The sequence below is a fragment of the Suricata suricatta genome, chromosome 8 (genome assembly GCF_006229205.1).
Source record: "Suricata suricatta isolate VVHF042 chromosome 8, meerkat_22Aug2017_6uvM2_HiC, whole genome shotgun sequence".
Classification (NCBI taxonomy): Eukaryota; Metazoa; Chordata; class Mammalia; order Carnivora; family Herpestidae; genus Suricata; species Suricata suricatta.
Window position 1 is genome coordinate 92,352,568 of NC_043707.1, and position 22,453 is coordinate 92,375,020.

At 48.0% G+C, this 22,453-nt stretch overlaps 1 protein-coding gene across 1 annotated transcript in view; it reads left to right on the forward strand.

Annotated features, from left to right (window-relative positions):
• The first annotated feature begins 1,011 nt into the window (after positions 1-1,011).
• The window catches only part of KANK4 (KN motif and ankyrin repeat domains 4), a 34,622-nt gene continuing 13,180 nt past the window's right edge, over positions 1,012-22,453 (forward strand). Inside the window, exons 1-5 of the mRNA XM_029948100.1 lie at positions 1,012-1,161; positions 7,857-7,944; positions 14,571-16,508; positions 17,876-17,987; positions 20,902-21,120. Of these exons, the coding sequence (XP_029803960.1) occupies positions 7,929-7,944; positions 14,571-16,508; positions 17,876-17,987; positions 20,902-21,120 (2,285 nt within the window). The 5' untranslated portion in view covers positions 1,012-1,161; positions 7,857-7,928. The remainder of the gene's footprint in view (positions 1,162-7,856; positions 7,945-14,570; positions 16,509-17,875; positions 17,988-20,901; positions 21,121-22,453) is intronic.

Consider the following 22,453-nt stretch of genomic DNA (forward strand, 5'->3'; position numbering starts at 1 on the left):
ATCCCAAGCAGGCTCCATGCTGTCAGCACAGAGCCTGATGTGGGGCTTGAACTCACAAACCATGAGATCATGACCTGAGCCAGGATCAAAAGTCAGATACTTAACCAACTGAGCCACCCAGATGCCCCAATCAATGATCATTTTAATCTATCAGAGGCAGTTTGTACCTTAGTCTATTTTTCCATATGACCTCAGAGTTCAAGGCATATTTCTGACTTTTTTTTTTATTCTGATGATTTGGTCTGTGTACTCAGTTAACACAGAAATCCTTTCAGCTGTTGAGAAGTGAATGGTGGTATTCCATAGCCTTGTCCATCACATCCACCTGCGCCCTTCTGCAACTCTCTTAACCTCCCTCTTGAACAAGATGCTTTTGGATATAAGGAGCGTGAATATAAGGAAAGTAAGGAAAATAAGGAGCATGATCCAGTGGAGTAGGAAAAACACAGAATTCTACACCAAAAATATTCATTTTAATCCAGATCCACTCTGAGGTGAGCCAAGAGAAGTTACTTCGACTGTGTCTCATTTCTTCACCTGTACAATGGGGATGCACATCCCATCTGGCTGCCTCAAGTTAGTTTGAGGATAAATGGGATGCAGAATGTCAAGTGCCTTCCAAGTATATTGGGCTGGATGCAGGCGGCATTTCAGGGTGACACTCAGCACTGGCATCAATTTCAGTGTGGGTTAGACAGGAATCTGCCCTGGCCTAGGAGGCGCATCTCGACAGGCAGTGTCTATGAAGGTTAGGCTGCTTTGACATGTCTTACTGATAGAGCTTCATTTCCTAGGACAGACTCAGTTGGCTAGGGCTCACGGAAAGTAAAGGGGATAAGGTCCCTATAATCTTTTTGCTGAGCCTGCATACAGGAACCCCGATGCTCTCCTGGCTCCCTCTGACCGCACCTACCCCACTGTGTCTCCTTCAGGTCCAGTAGTGGTGCTGGACTTGGAGAGCGTGGAGCCCCTGTGCCCACACACCCACACCAAAGAGCTGTGGCTGCAGTGGGCTGGCTGAGACTCGTCACAGCGCCTGCCTGGGACACTCTGAGACCGTCCTCCTCCACAGCTGCCTTCTCCCGGGCTCCTGCACCTGCCCTTCTGAACTCACTGGTCCGTGCTGAAGTTAGAAACCTTGCCCGGAGCTGGATCCTTATAGTAGGTATTTCCTTTTCACTTTCTGCCAGAACAGGGTTCGTTTTGGTCCTGGGGCATCAGACTGATAGAGTGGCAGGAAGCAGGAGCTGCCAGCCTGGTCCTGGGATCTCACTGATCATCGGATCTTCCTGCTCTGTCCCAGTAGACTTCCAGACACCCATCTAGGCAGCTGGCAGTCTAGGGATTGCTTGCTGAAGCTTTGTATGGTTGCGGGACCCCAGGAGGTGGCTAGGGGAGGAAGTTTCTAAAGCAGAGCTTAGAAGAAAGAGATGCAACCCTGGAGGCTCTCAGCTCCTAAGGACAATCCCTATTGTCCTAAGGACAATTGTCCCCATTAGGAACAATTTTATTAATGAGCCACCCAAGCTGCAGGGAGAGAGAAGGAGAGCATAATTAATTATGACCCCCTCAGAACAGCACTGAGAGTTGGGGTCTTTTGGATGTGGTAGCAGCTCTGGGAATTAACTTTACAGTTGAAGAACTGGAGCTTTCCTCTTTTCTTGCAAGATTGGGTATCAGCTTATTGAGCATTGAATTCCTGCCTGACCCTGCTCCCCTCTTCCCGGGGGTGAAAAGGAAGTCAGTATTTGCTTTTCCAGCAAGGTCACGGATCACCTGACCAAATCCTTTAACAGCTGGGAAGCCAGTGCTGCTGTGCTGAACTCACAAGCCATCAGCTCTGGTCCAGCAGCCAGAACCTCGCTTTCTGCAGGGAGACGACTCCTCTCGCTCCAGGTTATGGCAAGGGGAGGATGCCAGGGGAAGGTAACGTGGTTACAGCTTTCCTCCCGACGGTTTTCTCTTCATGAAGCTCCAGACTCAGCTACTGCATTGCAGGGAAAATGACAGACACTTGCCGAAAAATGTGAGAACGGAGTTAATGAGGTTGTGTTAATGTGTCATTTATTGCGAATGAGTTATCTCTTTGTTTCCTGGGTCGGAGCTGGCTGGAGAACTCCTTAGGCAGTCTTTTTTAGGAGTGCATCTCACCTCCCCGGGTGTTTGGGCTTCAGCGGGCTCTCTTGCTCTCCGCTCTCCGTGTTAAACAGCACTGTCAGATGCCTCCTGCTTCTCAGCACAGGGGACATTGACACTTGAAGGCTCGGGGCCCTGGAATGGGCAAACAGGAAGCTCTCATCTTTTTGGCAGGATCCGTAAGAGGTACGGGTAATTTGTTTTTCCCCTCTTTTGGAAAGAGGGCTTTGTCTTTGCAAGTGGTTGTGCAGGGATTGACAGAGTTGCTGTTTGGTGCGTTACCTTGCTAAATATTTGACTTTGTGAGGTTGAATTCTCCAAGAATCATTGTGGCAATACGGCTGTGCTTTGAGCCAAGGTTTCTTTTCAAGGAAATCCAAGGTGCTATTTATTTTGGCATGCAGCCTACCCTAGGATGAAATACGGCATTTTTCTGATTGCAGAATACAGAGGGGTTTGGAGAGAATAAAAGTGCAGAACTAGGTTTCAGTTTCAGGACTAAGTAAAGGAAGGTTTCTTTGTATTTGGACTTGAGGTTAGGAGTGAGATTGTAAATGGTATCATAAAAGGAATAAATGTGGGTAGGGAGAGGGTGTAAGCATACACGGCAGGAGCAGGGCTGACTAGGGGAAATCAGAACTGTTTCTTCTAATGTGGCCACGTAGTTCTGCATGGGCTGTCAGACCGCCTGCCTCTGTGGTGAATTTTGAACGGGTCGCCTCAGTCGCTCCCTTCACTGGCTTTGAGGGGCAGTGTGGAGTGACGGAGTCACACAAACTGCCCACCCCTAATTTACGGGTAGCTTTGGATTGGCCACTTAGCCTCTTTGGGGCTTCAATTCCTCATTTGTAACTTGAACTGAGTGTCTGCCACATGTTAGGATGTGGGGGTTGGAGGCGGGGGTGAAGGGGACAGAAATGAGTCCTGCAGGAATTCTGACCTTCACAAGCTTACAGTATAGGAGGGAAGAAGAGCTAGAGAGAGACAATGCTATATATACTCAAAACATCTAGAATATGATGAGCTAATGAGAGGGCATTCTTGATCCTGGGATAAGCTATAAACAAATGAAAAGTTACATAACAGGACCAGGCATTATAAGGTCCTAAATATCAAGGATACAACTTAACGGCACTGTGTAATAAATTGCTTTATGTCAAAGTTGTTAATGCTTTAGAAGGTTGCAAAATTCCATCTGAGATGGCAGTTCTGCCCAGCAAAGCAAATTTTCACATTCAGTGGTATTGCAAGGTAGCATGCGTTGAGGTGCAATCATTCTCCCATTCCACTCGCCTAACCACATGAAATATACACCCTCAGCTCAACTCTAAGATGTCCACCATGAGGACGAGGGGCCAAAGTATGGAAGGCTGGGGTGGGCGGAGGCTGGCGTGGCATGACGTGGGCATGACAGTTCCCTTCCTGTGTCTAGCCCTTTTGAGTGCAAGCTTGCTAAGCCCTTTTCTTCAGAGAGTTGGGGTGTCAGCTCCATTTGATCTCTGTACCTTGGAATGATTAATTTTAGCAAAATTCAAGTTTAAGAGAACTATTAGAAGTCTCTGTAGAGTTCTTTTTAGTGAAATTTGACCTAATGTGTGCGGGCTAATTACTTGAAGTCCTAGGATCTAATACATCACGGGCTGAATCCTAACTCAAACCAAAGCTGGTGGGTGTGACTGAAGTCTCCGAGGGGACGGTGGGTTTCTGCCGAGGGCCCATCTGTACCCAGGCGGCCCCCTCTTGCCTCAGAGGAGCCTAGTTGCTTGGTGTCCAGTCTTGGAGAAGCAGATCACACGCACCTTTGGCCAAGAGGCCTTACAAGAGAGTGGTTCTCTTTATCTGTGCCCAGAAGGTGTTCTGTGCATACTTGTGAGAGAAACAGAGAAACACCCAAGTCAGGAGCATCTCCCCTCATGTGAGAGAGCTAGGGATCAGTCACAGCATCAGGGCTGGGCAAAGGTTTATAAATCACTTCTGTTTCCAGGACATGACTGGAGTCGGCTGGATTTGAGGGCAAATCCTGCTCTAACACCTGCTTGTTATGGGACTTTGGCAGCCTGTAAACTCTCTCAGTCTCCCTATCTGAAAAGTGGGGACAATAGTACTGATGTCCTTGGGATTAAGGTGACGACAGCGTGAGATAATTTGAGCACGTCAGGTGCTCTGACCTCTGCCTGTTGCTCAGTAATGCTGTGGCATGGGAGGAAGGAGGGGGAAACTGTGAGGACGATGCAGAGACAGGCCGAGGGGCCATGCTTAGGGTTTGTGTCCTCACCCTTTCTCCCTTAGGCTTCACCTCAAAGCCTCTCCTGTCCTCCAGCATCTGGCAGGCTCCCCCGCTGACTACAGACCATGGGCCTGTGGCATTGAGATCGGTTGCAGTGTCCTCTGCCTGGAAACCCTTTCTTTTTTTTTTAATTATATTTATTTTTTAATTGAGACAACTGAAACATAACTGCCATATGTTATTAGTTTTAGGGGTCAACAACATGACTTGATATTTGTATTTATTGTCAAATGGCTTCTACAAAAAATCTAGTTAACATCTGTCACCACAGTTACAAAGTGTGTGACACCATAGTTACATAGCTACACTCTATCTATGTGAGATGTGATGAGAACTTTTTTAAAATTCCTGCATCTCTGGGGTGCCTACGTGGCTACATCGGATAAGCAACCAACTTGTGATTTCAGCTCAGATCATGATCTCAGGCTTGTGGGATTGAGCCCCACATCAGGCTCTGTGCTGACAGCATGGACCCTGCTTGGGATTCTCTCTCTCCCTCTCTCTCTGCCCCTCCCCTGCTTGTTTTCTCCCTCCCTCTCTCTCTCTCTCTCTCTCTCTCTTTCAAAATAAATAGATAAACATTTTTAAAAATCCCTGTATAGTTAACATAGAGCATTCTATCAGTTTCAGGTGTATACTGTGGTTCAACCATTCTGTACATTACTCAGTGCTCCCATGATAAGTGTACTCTTAATCCCCTTCCCCTATTCCATCCGCCCTCCTCTCCCTTTCTGGTAACCATCTCTATAGTTAAGAGCCTGGTTTTTGCTATTCTCTCTTTTTTTAAATATATACAAAATTTTTAAGTTTATTTATTTTGAGAGAGAGAGAGAGAGAGTATGTCCACATGCGCAAGGGAGGGGCAGAGAGAGAGGGAGAGAATCCCAAGCAGGCTCCATGCTGTCAGTGCAGAGATGGATGTGAGGCTCAGACTCACCAAGTGTGAGATCATGACCTGAGCCGCAATCAAGTCATGGACGCTTAACCAACTGAGCGACCCAGGAGCCCCTTGTCTCTTTTTGTCTTTGTTTTTGTTTTCTTTCTTAAATTCTACATATGAGTGAAATCATATGGTATATGTCTTTCTCTATTGACTTACTTCAGCTAACATAATTCCCTCTAGAGCTATGTTTTTGCAAATGGCAAGATTTCATTCTTTTTTATGGTTGAGTAATATTCCATTGTATATGTGTGTTGAGATATGTATATATATATATATGTATATATATCATACTTACGATGAGAAGTTTTAAGATCTACTCTCTTGACAACTTTTAAACATGCAGTACAGTATTATTAACTAAAATCCCCACACAGCACATTACATCCTATGACTTATTTATCTTGTAACAGGAAGTTTGCACCTTTTGACCACTGTCACCCATTTCATCAACCATCCCTACCCTGCCTCTGATGGCCACCAATCTGTTCTCTGTGTCTATGAAATCAGGTTGCTTTTTTTTTCCGGTTCCACAAACAAATGAGATTATATGGTATTTGTCTTTCTCTGTCTGACTTATTTCACTTAGCATAATGCCCTCAATTTCCATCCAGGTTGTCACCGATGGCCAAGATTGACTTCTTTGTCACGGCTGAGCAATATTTCATTAGATAGATATGGCTATGGATCTCACACTTTATTTATTTATTTTAAAATTTTATGTATTTTTGGGAGAGAGAGAGAGAGAGACAGAGTGTGAGCAGGGGAGGGGCAGAGACAGAGGGAGACACAGAATCCAACGCAGGCTCCAGGCTCTGAGCTGTCAGCACAGAGCCCGATGTGGGGCTCAAACCCACAAACCAGGAGATCATGACCTGAGCCTAACTGACTGAGCCAGCCGCGCCCTATGCCACACTTCCTTTATCCTTTCATCCGCTGATGGACACTTAGGGGATTTTAGAACCTTTTGTTTCTAGCAAGGGTGACCCTCCCTTTCTCCAGGTTAGAACCTTCCAGGTCTCTCCACCCTCTGCCTCCTTAGCAGGACACTTGCCCTTCTTATCCCCAATTTCTGTCTACTCCAGCTCTCTGCCACCCCCGACTCAAGTACTTGGGGTCCCAAGGGAAGTGCGGTACTTGGTGTCAGCATTTCCTCTGTGAAGAGTGTCTCTGCACATAGGACCCGGCTCACCCCTCAGGACTCTCACTCTTCCACAGGGAAAGGTCCCTCTGGCACTTGCGTGGAAGGTGGTTGGGAGTGCTCACAGAAAGACGACACACAAAAATCTGCCAGGCAAACTGCAGACTTCCTCTCACTTGGTGGGCCTCATATTTCCCAGCTCTCATCTCCAGTTTACTTGTTCACTGCCCTTATTTCCATCCTGGGTTGTCGGGGGGCCACCCTCATCCATCTCTCACTCCCAGTTTGCCCCAGCCCTTCCCTCGTCTCTGGTGTGCTTTTCTGGCCCCCAATTCATTGTCAAGCACATTGGAATTCCTGTAACAACTCCACTTCCACTGCTGGGGTGTCACAGATAATTCATTGTTATGATGTGTGTGGAGTTACAATCATAAAAAGACAATTTTCTGGGTGATTTATTATAAAGGGGGCAGGAGCCAGGTTATTTACCATTCAAAGAGAGAGTCTGGGGAATGGCTTAAAACTTTGGGGAGAATTTATGATTAAACCTCAAGGTATCCTAATTCAGAGTCAGGACAGTACTCTGCTTGAATAGTTTCTGATGTCTTTAGACCACCCAGAACTTCCCTTGTCCTGCCCGCGGTCAGAAATCACTTCGTAGTATCAGCTCCTACTCAGTACTTGCAATGATCTCACTCCTGTCTTGAATCTGATTGGGAGTCACAGATCATTTATAGGTACTCTGATTCCAGTATTTTAAAAAAATGGATTATAATTCTTTTACCCTGACAGAGAGGGGTAGATTACAGGTTTTGATCCTATGGAAGGAAACACTGTGCTAGCTGTCAGAGCCTGGGTCTGCCTCCAGTTCCATCACTAGGACGCTCAGAGGTCCTGCACCGAGCAGTCAATTTCTTTAAAGTTTAGTTATTTATTTCGAGAGAGAGAGGAAGCGAGCATGAGTGTGGGGGAGGGACAGAGAGAGAGGGAGAGCGAGAACCTCAAGAAGATTGTTGTCAGCGCAGAGCCCCACATGGGGCTCGAAACTCATGAACAGTGAGATCATGACCTGAGCTGAAATCGAGAGTCAGTGCCCTGAGAGCAACTGACTTCTGAGCCTCAGTTTCTTCATCTGCCAAGTGAGGGGGTCAGGCCAAATGCTTCCTTTGCTATCAACCATTGCTGACATCCTGTGAAGTCATGCCCAGGATCGGACACACTGTAGGAGGGAGTGTGGAGCTCATGGGCACCCCTGGGAGGAAGACAAGGATGGGAGTTCTTTGATGTTATGTTGCCTCCATATTTATTCTAACTATAATAAGACTCCACTTTTCTGTCCTTCTTTCTTTCAGGACTCTTCAACGAGTTTTACAGGCTTCCTGGATGAAGAGTGCCTGAGAGACTGACAGGCTGTGTTCCCTAAGATGGAGAAGACAGATGGTATGTACTTCCTGGTCTAAAGTGACTTGGTTTGGAAAGGGATTGCCTTCACAGATCCTAGCACCGGTCTAAGGGAGACCCACAAGAGACAGTCCCCAAATAGGCAGTGCTGTGAGCCCCAGACCATGTATTTCAGGTATAAGCAAGAGAAGGTGGTAGAGGATGAAAAGTGTTCTGCTTATGTCACACTAGTGTAATTTTTGGACAGTTTTGTCATCTCTTCCAAGCACAGAGAAGGGAGCAGGATGCCCTCACTCATTACCCTCATTTTTTTTTTTTTTAACATTTATTTACTTTTGAGAGAGAGAGAGACAGCATGTGAGCAGGGGAGAAGCAGAGAGGGAGACACAGAATCTGAAGCAGGCTCCAGCTCTGAACTGTGAGCACAGATCCTGATGTTGGGGCTTGAACTCATGAACCGTGAGACCATGACCTGAGCTGAAGTCAGACGCTTAACCAACTGAGCCACCCAGGTGCCCCTCATTACCCTCATTTTTAAGGATGAGAAAAACTTGAGGTCTGAGAAAGAGGCACAATATGGTAAAAGAGCCTCCATCTATACCTGAGTGACTCTCCTGTCATTTAGCTCCTCTGAGCCTCAGTCCCCTCATTATCAGTTAACTTTGCTGTGTCACAAACCACTCAAAAACTTATTGGCTTAAAATAAAGACACTGATAATTTCCCAGAAGATTCTGTGGGTTGTCTGGACTATTTTTCTGCTCTGATACTTGATATCTGCTGGGCTTATTCATGTGTTTGTGGTCTTCCGGGTGACTTGGCCAGATGATTTAGAATGGACATATTTACATCTCTGGTGATTGAGTCCATGTCATCTGGGGCACAGGTAATGATCTGGCCATGTGCTTCTCATCAGCCAACAGGCTAGCTGGGGCTTATTCACATGGTGGCCAAGGCACAGCAGGCACAGCAAGAACAGACAAACCCCAAAGTGCCAGCAATTTTCAAGTCTCTGCATTTGTCACATTTGCTGTTGGCCTATTGGCCAATGCAAGTCACAAGGCCAAGCTCAGGGTCGGTGTGGGAGGGGAGTGCCCAAGAGCAGGTTATGATTGTGGCTCTTTTTGCAAACAGTCTGCTGCCCCTCATCCTATAAGCAGGTATAAATACCTACTTCACAAGGTTGGTAAAGGACTCAATGAGATAATGCATGCAAAGCTGTTGAGTAATAACTATCTTACGCAACAAAGGTCTTCATAAATATTCCCTTCTTCCCCTGCCCAGGAAACTTGCTGAAGGTTATAGAGGAGATCCAGATCTCCTGCCTTCTAATGAAATGCTTTTTCCAGATCACCAAATGTCAGGAAACAGGAGTGCCTATAATTCCCCTGCATCACATGACCCTTAACCAGCACAGGACTTCGGGACCGGAGGCGACTCCAGCCCTGCCTCCTCTTCTTTCCAAATGTAGTCCCCGTATATTTCAGGAGTCTGCCTTTCTCCCCAGAGAGCTGCCTTTTCAGTGCATCCAGGGAAGTGGTCCCACAGAACACCAGCTAATTCTCTTAATGCCGCAGGGGCCTGTCATTCCTTCCGGCCTCATCTGTCCCAGCTCAGCACCCAGAGTCCCCCCCCCCCCACGGTGTGCTCAGCTCCACATGATTACCCACAACTAGCTAAACAAAGGCACCCCTCCCTTCAGGCCCAACCCCTTCACAAAATAAAGGCTCAAGAGGGAAAAGCTTCAGTTGCTGTCTTAAGCCTTCTGAAGAGGCTCATTAAATCTCCCTTCCTTCTGGCTGTTTTTCACCACTTTATAGTTTCTGTTTTTCCTATTTCCTTCAGAAATTGAATACAGGCTTTTGGACTTTTCTTCCTCACTTTAAATAAGTTCTCATTGGTTAGCTCAACTGCTGAACTTCGCTCTGTTCCTCAAGAGAGCCGCTGTGGCATCCTCCTCCTTCCCTGGTCCCCTTCCAATCCCCTTTCCTGCATCTGTGTGTGAGTCTTAGGCTCACGACTGTTTGTGGGTCATTTCCAAGGGTCTAGTGATCTGGCGTGCTTTTGGAATCCCAGGTAGCTCTGAGCCTGTATATCTTTTTTCTTCTCCTCTGACTCCTTTTCCCAGTTTCCCAGGATTATCTTCTTGGACTCTTGAGGCTGTGATTCTAACACAGAGCTAAATATTTCAAGGAATGAGCACACCCTCAGCAGCCCTTCCCCGGCCTCACTCAGCACCAGCCTATCTTGCCTTACTTGAGTCCCTGCTGTGTTCCCTGTACCACATTCATGTTAACAACTGCGGCAGCTCAGCTAGGTATTATTATCACCACATTACAAAGGGAGAAACTGAGGCATAGGGAAATTAAATAATTAAATAATATGCCCAGAAGTAGGAAATGACAGAGCCAGGATTCAAATCCGGCCAGTTAGGCTGTGTGTTCATGTATCTGATCTGAAGCTCATTTTGAGCAGAGACGGTCCTGTTAATTAATTCTTGCCCTGGCTCAATGCCCAGAATTCTGAGGCGCTGTGTACCTGTCACCAGGTAGAATTAAGAAGAGCAGAGCCAAATGTGAGCACAGGTCTGCTGGCATATCAGATCAACTCCCTCAGTCAAGGTCCAGCACTCCTCTTACCTTGGGAGAAGGAGAAGGAACACAGAGGCGGGTGGCAGGTGGAAGTGTGTGTGACTGTGTGTGTGACTGTGTGTGTGTGTGACACCCCATAGGGCTAGTTTAGGGAAGCACCTATTAAATCCATCATCCTGGATGGCTGCTCAGTCTCCAGACTCCTTTGGTTTCCTTCCATCTCTCTTGTGGAAGATTTTGCCTTTGAATCTGCTGTTTCTTGTTTGATGCTATTATTGTATTTGTGCTCTGGACCTGCTCCCAGAGGCCCCTGGGTAAGTCAGCCTCAATTGAATTGAGGCAATAAGCAGATAAATAATGCAGCCTCTCCTTTAGGAGAGTTCTTTGCCTTCTGGGTCATAAATCTGCTCTCTACTTAACTTTAGACAAATACCTCCTCCCTGATATGGCCTGTCCCTGTAATCCAGGAGGCTGCAGGGTCGACCAGTAGGCTTAAGAGTATAGCCGTGTGTAGCCTGGAAAACTAACAGAAAAGCAATAGCTCTCAGTTACTGAAACTACCAGTGGGCCCCTTTGGGGGAAAATCAGGTTGGTAAAACACTGTGTGGGTGAATGGGAACTTATTTGGTGTTTTGGGGGGACCTGAGAAGTATTCACTCCTCATTCTTACATTCAAATCCGGCCAGTTTGGCTGTGTTCAGACATTGGGAGAAGTTCAGGTCCCTGCCACGGAAATGGTAGATTCCAATGAAGACCATCATGTGAGTGAGCACCAGTGCCTCCTTTTGTTCCTTGCTGTGGTTGTGATGTAACTGTGTAACGCCTGTGGCTCTGCTGAGCCTGCTAGGCGTGGTTGTGTCAGCGTGCACACCGGGAGCCTCTGCGGGTCTAGTTGGCCTCATTTAGTTCTTTGGAGGTAACTACTTCTCTAAGCACAGAGGGCCACCTGAGAGGCATGTGACACTGACCAAAAGGAGAGATCAGACAGGCAAGTGGGAAGAGCTCAGGCCCAATATGCCATCACATGTGAGGGGAAACAGCCCCCCAAAAGCTACCCCAAGTAGCACCATCGTTTGCACCCTTTTCTTTCACTTGTCCCTTTCCCTTCATTCCTTGACCATGTCAGCCTTTAGCTTCTCTTACCTTGATCATGCCAGCAGGCTCCCAACTGGTCTTGAGGCATCTGGTTGGTCCTTCTTGCAGTCCTCTGCAAGGACACTCTTTGAGAAACCACAGTTGATTACCTGCAGAGTAAAGTCAAGACTTGTTGGTGTGCATGCGAGCTGCTCCATGACCTGGTTCTTGCTGACTTTCCCACTTGTCTCTTTCTCTTTACCCTTCTCCACCTCACCTGGAGCTCTAGCCACATCAACCGTATTTACAGAACCCCAGAATACTACGGCACTGCACACCTCCATGCCTTCGCACATTCTCCAGTGTGTCTCTAGAATCTGTCCTGGCTATTTATGCTGCATAACAAACACCCCAAAACTTAGTGGCTTAAAACAAGAATGTATTATTAACACAGCTTAGCTGAGTAGTCCTCACTCAGAGTGTCTTGCTGTCACTGAAGTCAGATGATGGCTGAGGCTGGAGTCATCTGAAGGCTCTTTTCTAACATGGTTGGCACAGCTCGGGCCGGCTAGGCATCTTGCAGCCTCCGCTGCGTGGCGCTGTTTGGGCTTCCACACTATGTGGTATTCTCGGGGAAGATGGACTTCATACATGGCATCTGTTTTTCCACTGAGTGTGCATTCTAACACACCCAGGTGGAACCTACAGGCTCATGACCAAACCATGGAATTCCCTCAGCATCATTTCTACCATATTATTTTGGTCAAAGCAGTCACAGCTCAACTCAGATTCAAAAGAGTGGAGAAGCAGACTCAGCCTCTCGCTCTGGGATTCCCTTGCCTGTATGCAGGGTGGGCAGTGATGGTGGCCACCTCGGAGATAATCAGCTACGTCTTTCATCCTCTTGTTCTCCTGGTGAATTCCTGTTTGTTCATTTTATGTCAATCTTAGACCACTTTTGTAAAGTCATCCCTCTCCTACCAAGGCAGAATTAACCTCTAAGTCTAAGAAAAGTGTTTTTTAAAGTTTATTTATTTTTACTATTAAAATTTTTTTAATGTTTATTTATTTTCTGAGAGAAAGACAGAGCACATGTAGGGGAGGGGCAGAGACAGAGGGAGACATGGAATCCAAAGCAGGCTCCAGGTCTGAGCTGTCAGCACAGAGCCCGATGTGGGACTGGAACCCACAGACTGCAGGATCATGACCTGAGCTGAAATAAGATGCTTAACAACTGAGCCACCCAGGTGCCCCTAAGTTTATTTATTTATTGAGAGAGAGAGAGAGAGAGCACGAGCAGGGAATGGGCAGAGAGAGAGGGAGGAGAGAGAATCCCAGGCAAGCTCCGCACTATCAGCATGGAGCCTGATGCGGGGCTTGAACTCACAAACCACAAGATCATGACCTGACTCAAAAGCAAGAGTCAGACACTTAAATGACTGAGCCACCCACCCAGGCAGCTCTCTAAGAAAAGTACTCTGAAGAAACTGGGAAAATAAGTCAGGAAGGAAGACTGTCCTTCAAGCACATATCTCTTACCATCCTTGTCACACCATCTTGTATCTACTGGTGTTTCTCCTACCTGACCATGTGGTTTTTGAGGGCAGGACTGTACCTGATTTATCTTTGTGTTCTTAGGATCTAGCTTTGCAATATATAGGTGCACAATACAAAGTGGTTGAAGTAATTTCATCCCCAGGGCCTATTATCCTTAGAACCAAATAGTTAGTCACAAGGAATTTGTGGGCCCCTCCTGTACCCAGGCAAATCAGCTTCCATTATGGGCCTTCGGTTCTCTGTATTTTGTGTTCCCACAAAGATAACAGCTACAATATTGAGCATGTGTTGAATGTTTATTATTGTTCAAAGTACTTTGTATATCTTAATCAGTTCTCACAATAATCTCATCTTGCTATTGGTATTCCCATTTTAAAGATGATAAGACATGAGAGGTTAAGTAATTTCCCTAAGAGTTGAAATGCAGACCAGACTTCTGAATGCATTCTTGACCTCTGTGCTGTCCATAACGTTCTCTCCTGAGCTAAGCATTTTTGGAGCATGTTTAGCAGAACGTCAGGGGTGTTACATGAGAACAGACAATTTAACCTGAAGAAGTCCTCATGGATGCAAATAGTCAAAGGACTTGTTCTCAGCATTCTCAACAGTGCCTTGGTGTGATGGGGAACTCTGTCATCACAATGTCCCCTGATGGTTTGGGTGGCCCTGAAAAGTCTTGAGTCCCACCCCTCTTGGAGGATGTATGCCGATGTTCCTTTTGACATGGCCCTTTTTCCTTACTAGCTTTTATCCAGTCTATGAAGAATATGATCTTTCCTTACCTGACATGAGCTTTTGGAAGTGAAGTTCATGTTTGTTAAGCACTAAACAGTTTTCAGGTGGAGAAGAGCATGAGCTGTGCATGATTACATGTTCCAATTCTCTCTGATCCTCCTGTACCAGAAGGCTGACCCATATGAGGTAGCTTAAATAATGTGGACGGCATAACTCCTTGGTATCTCTGGCTTCGGCAAGCTTTCCTGGTATCTATTTGACTAACATAAGGTTCTTAATGTTGAGGCAACTGTGTATTTTATCCTTCAAAACCTTCAGTATTCATAATTTCCAATTAGTACCCTGATCTAGAAAATTCCTGGCCACTTCAGTTCAGCAATTACCATGACTCAGAACCAGAAAAACAGTATGAGACTATTTTATTTTGCTGGTCTGCGGGCAGATTCCACAGCAGTAACTGAGATGAATACTGCAAATTGGAAACTATTTCCTATAACTATTTCCTTGCAGACATTGGCTAAGTACACATTGATTTAATAACCTGGAATCTCAGCATGGCCGGAAGACTGTGAGAATCTCAGCTTTAATTTAGAGGCTGGGACATTTAGGAAAAGTCTCACCTGAGAGCGTTAAGTCTAAATCACACATATTCAGCCTCAGCACCCTGCAATTCTTATTAACGTTGTGCTTCTTTTTTACATGTCTCCCAGCCAAAGACCAGTCCTCTCAGGGGGAAGAAGAGAAAGACCCTCCAAAGAGCCACCCCTACTCGGTGGAGACCCCATATGGCTTTCATTTAGACCTGGATTTCCTCAAGTACGTGGATGACATTGAGAAGGGAAACACCATCAAAAGGATTCCTATCCACAGAAGGGCCAAGCAGGCCAAGTTCAGCACTTTGCCCCGCAACTTCAGCCTTCCCGACAGCAGGGCGCGTCCCCACGCTGCTCTTCACCACCAAAACTGGTCCCCAATGGTGCCAAGGAAGGTGCCTCTGGGCACAGAGGAGCGAGCCCAGTCGTTGCCACCTGGGGAACACGTGCAAGCCTCCGCCAGCGGGGGTGAGGTGAGCTACCACAGGAAGGCCCTGCTGGCGGAGACAGCCAGACACTTGGAGGCTGCAGCCCCCAGGGAGGCCGAGCTGGCCTCTGGGAGTGCACGGCCCCAGCTCTTGAGGGCATCCAGCATGCCAGCCACACTGCTGCAAAACAGGGCCTCAGAGGACCCAAGCCTAAACTCAGGTCACCCCACACCTCCTGCCCTCCCTCCCCTCCAGTGTGAAGGTGGCATCTGTGACGGCACCTTTGGCCCTGCAGACGGATTTGTGGGCTTTCAAAACTCCACCCCACGAGCAACAACTCAGCCCAAAGTCAGAGAGTTTGGGGACCTGGTGCCAGGGATCCCAGAGCTAGTCCGGGAGGGCACTGAGCCTCCAGAGGATGCAGATGACAAGGAGGCTCCAAATCACCTCTCTTTCCCAAGTCCTCCCTTCTCATCCCAGGATGCACTTGTAGTTCTTGAGGATGAAGAAGATGAACACAAAACCCGAGAAGCAGAGGTAGTGGTCACCCCTGGCTCCCCAATGCCAAGCCCCCCACCCCTGCCGTCACCCATCCCTGAGAACGAGTTCCCCCTAGAAGAAATAGAGCTCAACATCAGCGAGATCCCACCCCCGCCCCCTGTGGAGATAGACGTGAGGAGCATTGGCATCCGGGTCACGGAGGAAAGCCTGGGCCTCCCCACGATGGATCCCGGAAGCATCTCCAGCCTGAAGCAACAGCTGTCTGCCCTGGAGGGCGAGCTGTCTGGAAGAACTGAGGAACTGGCCCAGGTCAGAGCTGCCCTCCAGCAGCAGGAGGAGGAAATCAAGGCTAGAGGCCAGAGGATTCAAGAACTAGAGTGCACTGTGGCTCAACTGGCAGATAAGCTTAGCCGTGAGAACACCAACGATGCTCAGGGCCAGACTGACGCCATGGTCAACACTGACCCCCTCCACGAACTCCTGACCAGGGAGTTGTGTGACAAGAGCACTGAGGTCAACCTTCTGGGCAGCACAGGATCTGAAAGCTGGAGGGCTGGAGGAGAGGAGAATGGACTCTCCTGGGCGCAGGACAGCCACAAACCAGGGGATTGGAGCCCAGCAGAATTCACGCCACCATCTCAGCTCTCACTGCCACAAGGGCCCGAGATGGTCCTCACCCCCTCTTTACATAGCTGCCTCTCCACTGAACTGAGGATTGAAGAAACTGGCCCTGAGCAGGAGGGAGGCCCTCAGGTGGGAGCCGAGGGTCTGGGCAAGGGAGCAGGAGGCTGTCCGTGGAGCAGTGATAGAAAGACTCCCCCGGTAGGGAGGGAGGAGGCCAGTTCAGAGCTGCCAGGGAAGGAGCGCCCAGGGAGGCCACCAAGCTCGCCCACAGATGCCACTCTTGGGCAATACGTTAAGAAGATCCAGGAGCTCCTGCAGGAGCAATGGAGCTGCCTGGAGCACGGGTACCCGGAGCTGGCCAGCGCCATCAAGCAGCCTGCCTCCAAGCTCAGCAGCATCCAGAGCCAGCTGCTCAGCTCCCTCAACCTGCTGCTGTCTGCCTACTCAGCCCATGCCCCGCCCCAGAAGGAGCCCCCCGCCACCTCCTCCTCCCCGCCGATGGGTAAATACTGGTCCCCAACACAGGGAACCATTTCTCCCTTACCTGCAGGGTCAAAGGGAAAAGGGGTTTTAGTTGCATGCATATATATATATATATATATATTTTTTTTTTAAGGTTTAAGCGCCTTGGGGAACCCAGTGGAATAAAAACAGATCTATGCAGAGTGGAGGCTCTGTGCCCCTACTCTCTCCTTGCTCTAAGGTGGGGCCTAACTGCAGGCCCACCACATACAGCTGTGCTGGTAGCACGGGGCACAAAGATGCTGACCAGGGAAGCGACACTTGATCTTAGCCAAAAGGCCGAGAAGAGATGACCAGGGAAGCTAAACGGGAGCTGAATTTCAGCCCATACTCACTCACCAAGTCTGCAGCACTGTGTCCACCCAGAGGGGTGCTTTTGTCATTTGCATGGTGCAAAGGCAATGTCTAGGGCACAAATGGCCCTGACTGTGTGTACTCTAAACCTCAGCCTCCCTTCATGGTTTCCCGGGCTCTTGCCTCTTTGTGGTCCTCTCTGGTTCTTGCACATTAGAGGTTTTCTCTAGCCTGGTTTTGGAGGAGCCTGATGTTGAGATCAGAAATATTTCACTGAATATTTTGTGTGTGTGTGTGTATGTGTGTGTGTAAGAGAGAGACTGAATGATACACGTGGAAGTCAACCCTTTGGCTGAGCACACTTCCTCTTGTAAAAAAAAAAATCACACTCTTTTCTGTTGTATAAAGTGGAACCATATTTTGCTTTGCTCAATGAGCAGCGTGCAAGTCCGCTTCCTGCCGCAGGTCACAAACTGGCTGCTTTTTCATGATGTCGGTGCTGTTTCCAGTCTTGCCCATTGGAAAATGCCTCCTATAACTGTGAGGACAGCCAGAGAAGAGATGCTCTCGCTGCTGTGTCTGCTCTCCCTGCCCTGTATCACAGGTGTCACTGGCTTGTGAGCCAGGAAAGACGGCTGAGGTGCCCCCCGGCAGAGGTGGGTGCTGGAGCAGAGGTCACGTGCCTGGACTTCTGCTCCTGTTCTGCCAGTCACTGAGCAAGTCTGAGCCTCAGATATCCCTCCCTCCCATAAGACACGGCCAATAACGGCACACACACCACATGGCTCTTCTGGAAGAGTGCTCTAGCAACTCCACTCGATCATCCACACTCAGAAGGGCTTTGTGAACAGGGACAGGTCACCTGGTGTTGACCAGAAGGCCAGGCCTCCTCAAAGACCGTCACAGTAATCTGATTTACATTATCTAGTGCCCTGTCCCTTTCTACCTCCTCACATGCCTTCAGCGTGTATCCACTCAAAGCAAGAGTCCGGTTTTGCTGCATTCTGGGGCATACCCAAGATCATTCTAACCTGTGATATTGTGTCTGCCTAGAGATCTCCCCGTCGACCAGCCTTAAATCCATAATGAAAAAGAAAGACTATGGCTTCCGTGCAGGAGGTAATGGGACCAAAAAGAACCTTCAGTTTGTTGGGGTTAACGGTGGGTAAGCATCGCTCGTGAAGCCCAGACTGCCCCCTCCACGCTACCCGTCCCGCTATTGTCCTTAGTCCTCTCTCTTCTTAGGGGGAAGCATCTGGTTTTCATTTTCCTTCAAGGGAATTAACGGCCCTGTAAACCTCCATCTTGGGTTTGCATGTGTTCGGCTCCTTGCCAGCTGTGGTGACTGTCGGATCCTGTGCTTTTAACGTCCTGGCGTTGGTGCCCCAGGGCCAGGACTCCAGGGGGCTTCTGGGAGCTGGGGGAGCACGTGGGCCCTTTACAGAAGACATTTAATCTGAACAACAGACACTGAAACCAGGACAAATTCTTAATTTGTTGAACCTCAAATTTCACCCATTTAATTTTTTTTTCTTCTTTTTACTAACTTCCTGCAGACCAATCCAACTTTTAGGTTGAAGAAAAGCCACCAATGCCTGTTGACTCATAACAGTGACTCAAACCTTATATAGTCTAGAGAGTGAATCATTGCCTGTAGAATATTTTCTTTCTTTTTTATTTTACTTTTTGAGAAAGACAGAGATAGTAGGAGTGGAGTGGGGTCAGAGAGAATGGGAGAGAGAGAGAGAATCCCAAGCAGTCTTCAAACTGCCAGCCCAGAGCCCGACTCAGGGCTTGAAGTCACAAAACAGTGAGATCCAAGAGTCGAACTGAGCCACTCAGGAACCCCTGGATTTAGAGTATTTTCTAAATCAGTCATTCAACAAACGTTTATTAAATGTCGACAAATGTATTAGGTGTCAGGCATAAAAAGAAAGTAAAACACAAATCATGGTCCCTGCCCTGAGCTCATAGTTTGGACAGGGCAGAGAGAAGTAACAAAAAAACATGCATATGCTCAGTTGAGCAGAGGAGGAAGCACAGGCCTAAGTGAGGGGCACGAGACCCTGCTGGCAGGGGGCCCGGTGGTGGCCCCAGAATCAGAAACTGCTTAATTCAGGTCAGACCAGAAGGAAGACACGAGATTCAAACAAGAACAATGGCACAGTTGCAGGTCCTGTGGGGAAAACGTCAGATCCTAAGGAATTGGGATGTCACAGGAGACTTGTGTTCTCATTCCCACAATGTGACAATGTGAACCCAGGATAAACCATTTTTGTGTTCAGCTTTCACCAGCTCATGCACAGAAAGAATCAGCCTCATCTCAAATCCAAAAGCAGGGTCTCTCTCTCTCCTGCATAAACACCCCCAAACAGTGCCCACCCCAGGCCCAAACCTGGAAATCCATCTCGTGGCTATAGCTTGCCTCAGTGTCTGCCGCTGGCTCTTGTCTTTCCTCCCTAAAATGTGCCAAGTTGGCCCATGTCGGGGCCCTTGCATTTGCTATCTGTCCTTCCCCTGGTTTCCACCACCTCCTCAAGTGCTCCTGTCCCGGATAGTCTTCAGTATTTGTCACTTTCGTGCAATGGTTCTCGACCTTGGCTGCACCTTGGAAACCCTGGGGGAGCCTTAAAAATACCAACTCCTGACCCCCTCCCTGAAAACTCCAGTTTAATTAGTCTGGAGCGCAGCGCAGATACCGGGAATGAATATCCCCTCAAGTGATTATAATGTGCAGCCACAGTAAAAAAAACTTCTGCTCTAATTAATGCAGCCCCCTCCTCCCATTACACTATCCCATGGTCCTTTATTATCTTATTCATTGTTCTTATTACTATGTAATTCTATTGTTTACATGTCTACTTTCTGTTGTTTTCCTACTACAATATAAGCTCAATTAGGATAAGTACTTTGGTATAGCATTTAGAACAGTGTGTGGCACTTAGTAGGTGCTCAGTAAAATTTCTGTTGCATGAATGAACAGACATCCAGGTGAGGTTTTTAGGGAAGCAACTGTAAGATAAGAACAGCTTGGTAAATGTAATATGTCCCCTACTCCCTTAATCACAAAAGTAAAAGGTTGTTCCAAGCACAAGAAGCAATATCTGTGGTTTAAACAAGACAGAATGTGAGCATGCCAAGGATCAGGCTGGGTTTGCAAATCCAGTGAGCAGGGAGCCTCCCATAGGGGCCGTCATTCAGAGAAAGGGCATGAGGGGGTTCACAGGAAGCCATGGCCACTGGTCTCCCCTGGTTTCTGTGACAGTGTCCAGTAGCCCCAGAACCCAAAATCTTTATAACTGCAGCATCCTCTTCTGAGGGGTCTCCTGTTGACCATCAGCAGAAGGATCAATAAATCTTCCAGGTCTCCTTTCTACCTCAGTAGAGTTACACATAACTGAATATAAGGATCACTGCTGGGGAGCAGGGGCCACAAGTCAAGAGGCCCGTGCCTTCACCTTTGCTGTTGCAAGTGATAGCTGAAACAGGCTGCAGCCAGGAAAGGCGGATGCCGGGTTCATGTATCCTGACTGTTCAGGTTTCCCATGGAACTCTGCAAGGAGCAGACACGGATGGGTCCCCCCCCCATCAGATGCCAGCTGGGCCAGAGCAGGGGAGCAAAAGGGAAGCCTCACAATCACCCAGAGATGTGAGGATTTGCCAGTCAACTCCAAGAATTCAGGGTGGGAGTGGGGATGTGTGCCTAGATCTGGGCTTCTCTCTAGACAACACGTTAGGATTCCAGAAACAAATGCTTTTGTGAGAATCTTGGAATGCTTGTCTGGCTCATCCAAATGCATTGGCCAATTAGGATATGAGCTATTTAGAGGTTCACTGTAAAGAGCTTAATTATCTTTTCTCCCCAAATGGCCTCTGGTGTTAAAGCCACAGCTCATAACCACATCTTTCTCTGATGTAGGGTTCCTGGGAGTGCCCTCACCCACGCCTGCAGATACAGAGAATGGAGATGTGGTTGGCAAGCTGGGGGTTATTATCGGAAGCCCACCTGGTTCTTTTATGTATTGACCCGGGCACCGGGTAGGAAGCACAGAATGAGTGACCTCTGTCTCATTCTCCAGCTACGAGACCACCTCAAGCGAGGAGACTAGCGGTGAGGATAGCTCCCCGGAAGACGTGTCTGACAGCGAGACTGAGAAGAAATGTGATGGCCCAGAACGCAGGCGGGGCAAGGAGGCCCAGCCGGGCTGCAAGGCCGGGCAGGGCATCCACGAAGGCACCCGCACCTCAGGCCAGGACGGTGGCCCTGGGGAAGAACACCCCCATCCCAAGGCTGAGAGGTGAGTCAGATGGGCACATTGATCCTGTGAGAAAGAGCAAGGGCATTTCTGCACCCTTTTATCCCATTATTTGCTCATGTGTTCATCTTCCTCTCCATTCAGCAGTACTTGCTGAGTTTCTGATGTATGCCAGGCACAGACGTAACTCCTACCCTCATGGGACATGCTGTCACAGACAGAGCTAACATGGTCCCAGCGCTGGAAATGTGAAGGACTTTGCATGTACTGTCTTAGATAATCCTTTTAATTATCCTGCAAGGTGGAAATTGTTATAATCCCCACTTTACAGATGTGAAAACAGAGGCTTAGAGAGGTTAAGAGACACAGATACCAGAGCAGGGATTCTGACCCAGGTCTTTTCTGATTCCTACCCATATGCTTTTCAGCCTCTCCCGTTGGCCATGTTGCCATAACCCTGTCTTTGAAAGAGATGCAAGGTCACGTCACATGATGAGAAAAGTACTGTCTTTGGAGCTGGGCACACTTGGATTCAAATCCTACGTCTGCCCCATGTCACTTTACACAAGGCCCCTAAACTGTGGTTGCCTCAGTTTCCTCATCTGGAATAACATGGATAACAGTTACCTGAGGTTTGACCTGAGGACTGGATGAGAAAAAATATGTAAAATGCCTAGCACAGTGCCTGCCACACAGTAGACTCTCAAGAAATAGTAGAAGTAAGGATAGTAAGTACATAATCATCACTACCACCTGCAGCCAGGGAGAGTCACGAGCAGTGTGTTGGATCTGACTGCTAAGCGGGTGCGCAGGGCTGCTCCAACATGGCGGCACTATAAAGACATGACGCGGGTGGAGCTTCCTGGTGACCAATGCCATTAAGTCCTACCCCGGGACAATCTGTCTGCCCTTATACTAACACGGGAACAGTGCTCATCACTGAGAGCATTCCAGCTTCACTGATCTTCATTTTAGTGGCTCTGCTAACATTGATAGTGCCCTTCATGAAAGAATAACCTGACAAAATTTGCTAGAATGGATTGGGTTCCTTGGATTTTTCAAGTCGCCGAGGCAGAAAATGTTTTATCCAAAGCCAGGAAGTCAGACCTTCCTTTCCCAGCGTGTCAGGAATTGCCCATGGCCCCCAGAATGGTTTGGTGGTCTGCTCCCGCCTCCTGAAAACAGCAGGATTAAAAGGGCACTGTGCTTGACTCACTCTTCAGAAGAGTTCAGAAGCCAAGCCTCATTGTGGGAGGCTTTTTGCAGGGTAATGCCCCCAGTCCTGGGACGTTGCTCAGTGTGGTGTTCCAGCTGCTGAGAAGCCAAAAGTCAAGGGAGTGGATTACTTTCTTTTTTAGAAGACTAACATATACAT